Source organism: Glycine soja, chromosome 6, assembly GCF_004193775.1.
Source record: "Glycine soja cultivar W05 chromosome 6, ASM419377v2, whole genome shotgun sequence".
NCBI classification, from domain to species: domain Eukaryota; kingdom Viridiplantae; phylum Streptophyta; class Magnoliopsida; order Fabales; family Fabaceae; genus Glycine; species Glycine soja.
The window spans coordinates 34,904,174-34,914,353 of NC_041007.1; the positions used below are offsets into that span (position 1 = coordinate 34,904,174).

Consider the following 10,180-nt stretch of genomic DNA (forward strand, 5'->3'; position numbering starts at 1 on the left):
TTGATGAATTAGATAACTGGGTGTTATACATAAGAAAGAAAAGATTATTATGTGTTCTCATGTTTTTCTTCTCAAAAAAAGAATAAGAATGTGATATTTCTATAAAAATATGAGAAGATATTCTGTAATACACATGTAACTTCCATTTTTTTATTTAAATCATTTTGAACTTCAAAAAAAGTCTTAGGAATATTAAAATATAACTGACTATGTTTTTAAATACATCCAAGAATAACAATTCAAATCATATGGTTCCTAGAAATATGATTTGAATATGATTCCTAGAAAAATAATATCATTCTGTGAAACAAATGCCCAAAAGATATAAAATATATAATATGCTCATTTAAATGCTTTATTTTATTATATTAAATAACATATTTACATACGATTAAATTACTAATTAATTTCATAAAATACTGATTCAATTTATCAATTGTGTCATAATTTCTTAGAAAAGAAATTATTTTTAACATAAAATATTTATAAATATAATTAGTGTCAAAATACTAAAATCTACATCTACATTAAGGTATCGGAATATATATGAATTCATATTCATAAATGAATAACATTTGCACCTTTTAGTTTTTACAATTCAGATTATACAAAATTTAAGATGTGTCATCGAGTTTTAGAAAAAATAAAATCCAAGATGTTTTTTTTTCTACTTCTCATACATACAATACAACTACTTTCTGCTCCTCCTTGTAACTCTCTGACAGAGGAATACCTGCACACTTCCTCACACACGCACGCATACTCAATGCAGAGCCTCACAGAAACCACTCCCTCCTACGCACTCTCTCTCTCTCCCTCTCCCTCTCTTGTTTTCTCTCTCTAGCTATGTAGAATTATGGGATATGATAAGGACCATTGCAGAGTGCAAAGAGAGATCAGAACAAAAGGACCGTACAAATAAAAAGGTAATTATATTTATATATCTTTCTATAATGTTTTTATTCATCTTTCTAATACTTAATGAAAATTAAACAAAAAATAAATGTTTGATATTAATCATATTATAGAAAAATATAAATATATTGAATGATTTTATCATCAGAAAATATTAAATAAAAATGCTACGAAATAATTTAATTAGAATTATTTGAGAAAGAAAAAGAGAAACATCTATGATATATGTTTCCAGCCACATCATACATGCCTTGTTATTACAATTTCACCTTTTCCCCCCTGCCACTCTATTCATCAAATCCCATGAAACTCTTGTAAAAAAGAAAAAAGGTAAAAAAACAAAAACCGCACACCCCACGAAGCGAAAAAAAAAAACTCTCTTTATCTCTCTTTGTTTCTCCCTGTTACTTATCATTTCCTATATAATGAAGAGCCATCATGTATTTTGAATCCAACATTCCCATACTAATCAATTTCCTTTGAAAAAGATCGCACCCTTTTCTCCCTTTCTCTTTGTGTCTTTACCTTGTCCTTGTTAAGTTCCTAGTGATCTTCTTCTGCATGCTCCAATGGATAACTACTACCATCAACACCACCACCCTCACTTTGACAACAGCAATAACAATGAACCACATTTACCTCCTGGCTTCAGATTCCACCCCACAGATGAGGAACTCATCACATACTACCTCCTCAAGAAGGTTCTAGATAGCTCCTTCACTGGCCGAGCCATAGTTGAAGTCGACCTCAACAAGTGTGAGCCATGGGAGCTTCCTGGTAAACTAATCATAACTTAACAAAACCAAAACCCTGTCATTCTCTTGCTGTTTTATTTTCATGTAAAATATGTTAGAAAAATCCCACATCGACTTATAATACAACTAAAACAGTCTATATAAGTAGATAATAACTTTCTCTTCGTAAGATAATCATTGTGGTGGAGAATTATGCCAGAGCATTGTTATTGCTAACTTTGTTATTTGCTATTGTTTCATATGTGGCAGAGAAAGCAAAGATGGGTGAGAAGGAATGGTACTTCTATAGCCTTCGTGACCGAAAGTACCCAACTGGATTACGCACCAATAGGGCCACCGAAGCTGGTTATTGGAAAGCCACTGGAAAAGACAGAGAGATCTACAGCTCCAAAACTTGCTCGCTCGTTGGCATGAAGAAAACCTTGGTTTTTTATAGAGGAAGAGCTCCGAAGGGTGAAAAAAGCAACTGGGTCATGCACGAGTATCGCTTAGAAGGCAAATTCGCTTACCACTATCTCTCTAGAAGCTCCAAGGTAACCAAAATAACAGAATCATTCCAGGCCTAATTTATTGTTTTCATGTTTTTTTTTCTCTCTTTTGTTTTGGAATTTCATGATTAGACTTTATAGTATGTAGTTACTGAGTTTCCTAATTTTTCTCAAAAGCTATGATCCTACCACTTAGCCAAAGGTTATTACCCTTCAGTGCAAAGGCACGTTCCTTAGCATGTACAAGCTGCACTGCATGGGGAATATAAATTAACTATTATCAAAATGATGACAACAAGGTATAATCATCAAAAGGGCACAGCAACTTAGCTACTATATCATCATCATTTGTGAACCATTTTTTTCCCTCAGTTGCTGCTACCAAGCATAAGATCCTGAATCCTGCTCCTTGATCTCCTTTTAAAGCATTCTGCTACACTCTAAACAGTTAGATTCACACCTTTTAACAATTTCATTTACACTCTTCTGAACATATATTTTTTAATTATTTACTACTAATATTTATTATAAATCTTGTTAGTATTACCGCTACTTATTTGTAGATACACTGTTTATCATAATATCAAAATTTATTAGGAATAAAAAAATTATTTAACAAGTTTTATTCGCGATCAGTGTGTTGACACTTGACACTCATTTTTTTTTAGTTTATACATTTGAAAACTACTATTGTACTCCTAATTCATTCATTTTTTAATCTGTTTTAATTTTTAGATATAAGAACTAGAATGTGTTAACAGTGTGCAGAAACCAAACGAGTAACTAAACTTTCATTTTAGTGGCTAATTAATTTGTTTATTTATTTTTTAAATGTTGAAGGATGAGTGGGTGATCTCACGTGTGTTTCAGAAGAACACCACCGGCGGCGGCTCCACCGTGTCCGCCGCCGCCGCCGCCACCAGCGGTGGTAGTTCCAAGAAAACAAGAATGACCACATCAAACACTAGCAGCAACATGAGCCTGTGCCCCGAACCGGGTTCACCCTCTTCCATTTACCTTCCGCCGCTTCTGGAATCCTCTCCTTACGCCGCCGCCAGCACCACCACCGCCACCCCCGCCGCGGCAGCATTCAACGATCACGAAAGCTGCTCCTTCAACAGCGCCGTCAGCAACAACAACCAAAGGGAGCACGTGTCCTGTTTCTCCACCATCTCCGCCGCCGCCTTCGACCACCTCGTACCCCCACCGGAGCCGCCGCTTGACCCTTTCGCGCGCTTTCATTGTAACAACAACAACGTTGGTGTTGGAGTCTCTACCTTCCCGTGCCTCAGATCCTTGCACGACAACCTTAACTTGCCCTTCTTTTTCTCTCCAATGGGCCACGTCAGCAGTGCTGATGTGGCATCGTTTGGCGCCGTCACAAACTGGCCGGCGCCAGAAGAGCAGAGGATGGCTGACGGTGGTTCCGGCATGGGGATTGTACCGTCCGAGTTGGATTGCATGTGGGGCTATTGATTTTTTTAGCGTTGACCATGTTGACCAACTATGATTGTAACTTTATTAGGCTTTGAATATCTCGTTAGGCTAGTAATCTATGCTTTAATTATTATTGGGATTGAACTTTGCAAGGGTTGTTGATTGTGATTGTTAGCTTGGATTTGGTATTGTAGTTGTTGGGTTGTACTCCTATTTATTTAAGTTAAGAATGTACAACTAGGGTGTATTGATTTAATGTGATCGTGCGTTAGTTAAATTGCGTGTATTGAACTTTTTGAATTTTAATGCGTGAATACATATATACCATTGCGTGTGGTTTTGGCTATATGGTGTGCCGTTTACCATTTTACCTCTTCTAATTTAGGTTTGGCCAATATATTTAGTCTGAAACTTGTTTTCATTTTCATTAAAAGCTATACTAACGACTGTTTTTTACAAACTGATTAATTATAAAACAAAATAGAATGAATTACACTAATGTTTTTTAGGTTTTGTCAAATTTTTCTACATATTCTTTTTTTATATATTAAATTTTCTTTAATTGTTGGATAGATACTACTACTAATAGTTCTTAATTATTTGAAAACAAGACATCATGTGACATGTATAAAGGAAGAATATTATAAAGCCTAAGAAAAGTTATTAGTGATATCAAAAAACTTCAAAGTGTAAATTTAGTTTACTTTAAAATCTATTCAAACTTTAATTTACAAATTTTAATTCAAACATATCCTTTGTCAGCTGGATTTGATGGCAACAATGCAAATTTGCAGGAGGATTTACATTGTTGTAAAGATTTCAGAGGTGTCGGGGAGAAAGGGTTCTCTGAATTATTTGAGTTGCTTTTAATGGTACAAGGTGGTTTTGATATTAAATAGACTCTTTTATATATTAGCTTCGTGTATCTCTGTTTGAGACATGCACCTTTCACACTTGTGGATCGGTCTTGCACGAATTTGTGTTATTATTTTATGTACGAATCTCACGTCAAATTCTTTGTATCATTTTCGCCCGTGTTTATTGGAAAGAATTTAATAACGTGGACCAAGTATTCTCTCCATGTTTAACTTAAAAAATACTCAGAAGCTACTTGTAACAACATCCATTAATTGAACGTAGATCCCTTTGGATATAACATCCAATCAAACATTTCTTCGATCAAATGGTCACATATGGATATTTCGTTAGGAGTTATTACATTTAGTATTTAAAAACATTCACACGTGATCAAATTTGACCAAAAAAATTATTTATATAAGAAACTTATCTAAGTTTTGACTTTTAATATATACATATTTCATTTGAACTTTGAAGGATGAAATTGATTTTCATGGTGTGCCCTTTTTTCCTGATTATATATTTTTATGTGAGATAAGTTTATATTTATAAATATAAACTTAAGGATCAATTCCTTAAAAAATGACCAAAACATATATATAATAAAGTGTGAATATTAAAAGGATAAAATAATTAGGATTTTATTCATATTTAATTGTGAGTGTATAAAATATATATATAAAGTAGGGAGAAATAATAAACTAAAAAATAATAATTTAATCACTTGAAAGACAGAAGCAAAATCATTTAATTACATAAAAAGATAGAAGTAAGAAGATTTAACCATCATGAATGATTTGGATGAAGAGAAAAAAAAGATCAATTTAACAATAGGTACATTGAAGAATATCCAAAAAGGATTTTAGGGAATTGCTCTGATTCTATCTTTGTTGGTTCCGTTTGAAGAAAGAAAGGATCCCAACAAAGAATCAATCTTTCTTTTAGTTGTTGAATCTCTCTTTGATTGATCAATGTGTGATATTTTGAATCCTCATTCCTAATGGAATCGAAATAATCCTTGGATTGATTAGAAGATCCTTTCAATTGACTAGAATCCGTTACTTGAATTAAACTAGATCTCGTGGAATCATATTGAATATTTGATGATACATTCCGTACCTTGCTAAAAAAACCGATCCTTGTTTATCAATCACACATTGTTTAACGAAATCCAATTCTCTCTTGACATGTTCCTAAAAAAATTCGATTCGTGTGAACTCTTTCTGACTCATTAAAAGAATGTAATAATTAAAATTTTATTTATATCTAATTATGAGTGTACAAGCTGTATATATAAAATAATAACTTATATATAACTTGAATTTAAATGATAACAACTTATAATTGTTCCCACCTAGTCTAATAGTCAAAACAGTCCAATTTCTATTATAATGACTTTTTTTTTCAATCAAAATCCAAAACTATATTTTATCCGAACTTTTTTTTTAATTATTGAGCTAATCACAAAAAACAATAGCAAGGGTGTTTACGTTAAGCAGAGACAATCCTAGAAGTATGCTATGATTTTGGCTATGTTGTCTTTCCATGTATGCCAAAAGCTCCATAATGAGTGCTGATGAACCGACACTGGATATTGTTTTCATGAAACAGGATTCGCATTCCCCGGATAAGACCTGAGAGCATGGGGGTGTTAACACAGTGAATATCATAATATGGAAGCGAAAATGTCAATTAGTGCACCTTCACTTTCCAAAACACAGTGGAAATGAGACGAAAGAGAAGTGGATATATATACCTATTTTCCTGTCAATTATCATGATCTAGAAATTTCACCATCACCAAAAAGTTGAAGGTTTTGTTTCTTTCATGGGGGACCAAACCTAAAATATGTTTATCTTTAGGTGTTTTATTCACATTTAGAATTGAAATTTTATTTTGATAAAAAAAAATTGATAGATCATCCTTATTTTTTCCTAGAGACAATCCTGTCCTAGCAAATAGATTTATTTTGATGAAATCTTTTTCCAACTAAATATTTAATAATCCTGCATATTGAAATTCAAATTCGATCAAGACCATGATTTATCTAATATTATTTTAAAGAAGTTAGATTATAATTGTATTCAACTGAACTCACATTCAACTCAATCCTATATATCCGTCACGTAGTTTTTATGTTTGTGCATATAAAACCAGGAAATCTCCATTCAATATGGTTCAAACGTGTTTCTAGATACACACTTAATAGTAAAAGTCTCATTATAGTAATTAGGAAACATTATATCTAAATTTTGTCAAATTTGATTATTATTTTGTGACATTTAATGGACCGTTGAAGAAGGTATATGGCACAGAGGGGATGCTCAGAGAAGACCTGATTTTGGTTCATTTTCACGTGGGCGTCTGAGCCTAGGTTTAGACTTGGAGAGTGAGTAGTGAGTACCATGGCTAAGCTACACCCGTCCTACTTGTGGAAGGGACAAATTTAATGCTCTTCCTGTTAGCTTTGTTACCTTTTTTCTTCCTATCGTTGAACTTTGGTACATGTACTACTGCTGGGACCCTAAAAAAGCCAAACGATATTTGCACCCTAATTTGAAGCCATTCTAACTTCAAAGTTTACCACCCCTGTCCCCCCGGGGCCAAATTTTCCTCTTGTGAAGATTGCAACAGCTAAATAATTGCAGTGGTAGTAGTGATGCCACCCCATAGCACTAAAGTACAAAGTTGCAGAAAATGCCACTTTTGAAAAAATTGGTGCTTGGCATTGGCATGGTAATCAAATCAATAATCAATGTTTGGAGGAAGGGATACATGCCATTGTCAATGCAAGTTCACACAATTTTGGTTAAGAATTTGGTACAAAATTTTACTTTTTATATGGGCGAGTTCGAATACCCTTTTGAAGCCAATTTTCTTGCATAGTAGGCAATCCTTCCTAAGAGATCTCTTTAACGCCTAAGAATTATTTAGAAATTACAAATGGATGAAACTGCTTATAGTTTACGTCTTTGAAACAATCCTCTAAGTGAACATTTGATGGGAGTCGTAAAATGTCATTAACGATTTGTTCATAATACTAAAAGTGTTTTCTCATTGTACGTACCACACATTTGACAACTTAAAAAATTTATAACGTGACTAAATTCCTCAAAGGATAAAAAAGGTATACATTGTTATGTAATTCATATTATTTTTTCTATAAATTAAATATATTTATCAGACGACAAAAGATTAATTGTATATATATTGATTAAGAGGGTATAGAAGGATACCCTTTCGCTAACTGGATTCAAAACATAATGATTATAAATCCCAAGTTCTGGTTACAAAGTATTAAGTAGCACGTATCTACTAAATACTTCCTAACAAGCCCCACCATGTATCATCTATATCCCAATTCCGTAAACATCAAAGGCGGGTAATGGTAGGTAAAAGGAGATATATTAAAGTCTCGATAGTTTCAACATAATTATATAAGTGTAAGTGAGAAATAATTTTTAATTATTTATAAATTAATTTTATAAAATTGAATTAGGTTGATTACTTCTTTTTCTTTTTGACATAATATTAGAGTCTATCTAAAAGGAGAAATATATTGAAATCTCACATCAATAAAAAATAATCGACAAAAAATAATGACGAGATAAATTATATAAAACACAATTTTCACTTTACAAGGTAATTTTTTAGAATTGAGTTAAATCTATTTATTGTTATAACAGGGATAGTCTCATCTTTTTTATAAATTAATTAAAAGATGGAAATATATATTAATTGGAAAAAGAAGGCACATTTTGGTATTAAAAATATGTAAGCTAGTGACCCATAAAAGGATCATTCTTTTTGTGTTGAAAAATTTCATGGATGCTTTCCACACTGATGCACTAGCGTCTCTCATTCATATCCCAACAAAAAAACACACATCCTTCTGAATCCTCACAATGCACCAGACTGATGGCGCAGCAGAGGCACACTCACTCATCATGATGCCATGTACGTACTTTTGGGTTATATATACAGCTAAGTGTGTGTGAAGGCCCCTAATTGGGTGCAAAAGGATCACAATGATGATGATGATGAAGTTGGAAAGGTACAAAAAGTTTGAAATGGGGTGTGTGATCTGTGAATCATTGGTGAGGCAATGAGTATAGTGCTTGTTATGGGGTGAGCTTTGTTAGCATCCGTTAAGGGACAGAGCGAGCAGATTTTTGCCAGCTGCAATTGTGCATGAAAATGGCATGGCACGCGGTGTACCATACTGAAGGCAAGGTTTTGGACTTTCTCACAATTATTTGGGTCTTATATTGATCGTTAATTTCTAACGATCTTGCTTGTGCCTTCCAAATTGGTTGTGAAATAAAAGGTAAGGAATATCAAGCAAGTGCTATAGTCCAATGACAAAAAGCTCGAGTTTGGAATTCGTAATAACAGAAAGGAATCATGTATTTTTTTTGGGGGGTCAAAGGGAATCATGGGGTAAAGAAATGGGCTCTTTTTTTTTTTCCTTTCTTTATTTTGGTTTCGCCTCACTAATTTTCCATGCACTTGGTTTCTTTTTGCTGTACCAATAACAGTTCATTGTTTTTTTTTTTTTTTATAAAAATATGTCTTGTGATCTAATTCTTTAAAATAATGAGATAAGTGCGTATTTGGAGATCCATTACATAGGGGGAAAAACTATTGTCAATTTTTACTAAAAAACGTAGAGTGAAAAAATCACATGGGATCAAACATGCTCTGAGAATATTTTATAACCTTGGAATCTTGGGTTGAGTCTTGAGATAAACATATAACTATATATTATGTGAAAATGAAGGAAAACTCTTTTGTCATAACTTACCAACAATATGATCATATTTTTGAGGAATTAATGTTAGAAGTATATATGTTTTCTGTTTATTATAAACAATTATGGTTCTATTTTGCTAAATACGGACTAGTATATTGCTACCATATATATACATGAAAGTGTATATGAACCCGTGTATTAATTTAAGTATATAATACAAGTATTGTTGGCTTTAAACATATAATTAGGGTGGGTTGATTTTTATTTTATTTTATTTATTATAAGACAATTATTGTTGGTTGCTGTACGTAACCACGATGCATAAACCCCCGATAAAATTAAATAATTTCGGTGGTTCAACATGTTGCTCCATTGAGAATTGTGTTTGAGAAAGCCCTAATCTTTTACCAACGTTGCTGGTCGTTTGAATCAATTTATAGCAATTCCAGAAGTGCTCATCATTGTAACGTCCTATATAACTTCAATTTTTGCATTTTTATTACTGGCATACTAGTTTGCAATCTGTAATTTAGTGTTTCAACTTTTAACTGAAATAAAATATGGTAATCTTTTAAATAAATAGTGTAGAAACTAAAACCTATTCGTGCGCATGTTTAGCAACGTAGATTTTCATATTATTTTTTTGTAAAATATGAGATGATCTAATAGATTCAAGGAATATAGACATCTAACATACACACATACACACATACATACATATATATATATATATAAACTTAGGTCAATGATTTGCTAAATATGTTTATGTTGAATAAAGTAGGTTGCCATGAATACCTTGTTTGTTGGTAATATGTAAATATATATTAAGTTTTAAGGTCTATTTTAATCTTGATGAGCCATAAGATCCAACTCATTTAAAATTTTTTAATAAAAAAAATTTCAATAAATTTCCAAAGTTCAACTGAAGTATGAATGGATACAACATATAACTTAATGATTATCAATAATAATCA

The 10,180-nt window shown here is 32.4% G+C and overlaps 1 protein-coding gene across 1 annotated transcript; it reads left to right on the forward strand.

Annotated features, from left to right (window-relative positions):
- The first annotated feature begins 1,307 nt into the window (after positions 1-1,307).
- Positions 1,308-3,931, forward strand: LOC114416825 (protein CUP-SHAPED COTYLEDON 2-like). The gene is made up of 3 exons (XM_028381850.1): positions 1,308-1,692; positions 1,920-2,203; positions 2,999-3,931. Exons 1-3 carry the CDS (start codon positions 1,485-1,487, stop codon positions 3,632-3,634), a joined length of 1,128 nt encoding a protein of 375 aa, XP_028237651.1. The 5' UTR covers positions 1,308-1,484; the 3' UTR covers positions 3,635-3,931.
- Positions 3,932-10,180: the final 6,249 nt, after the last annotated feature.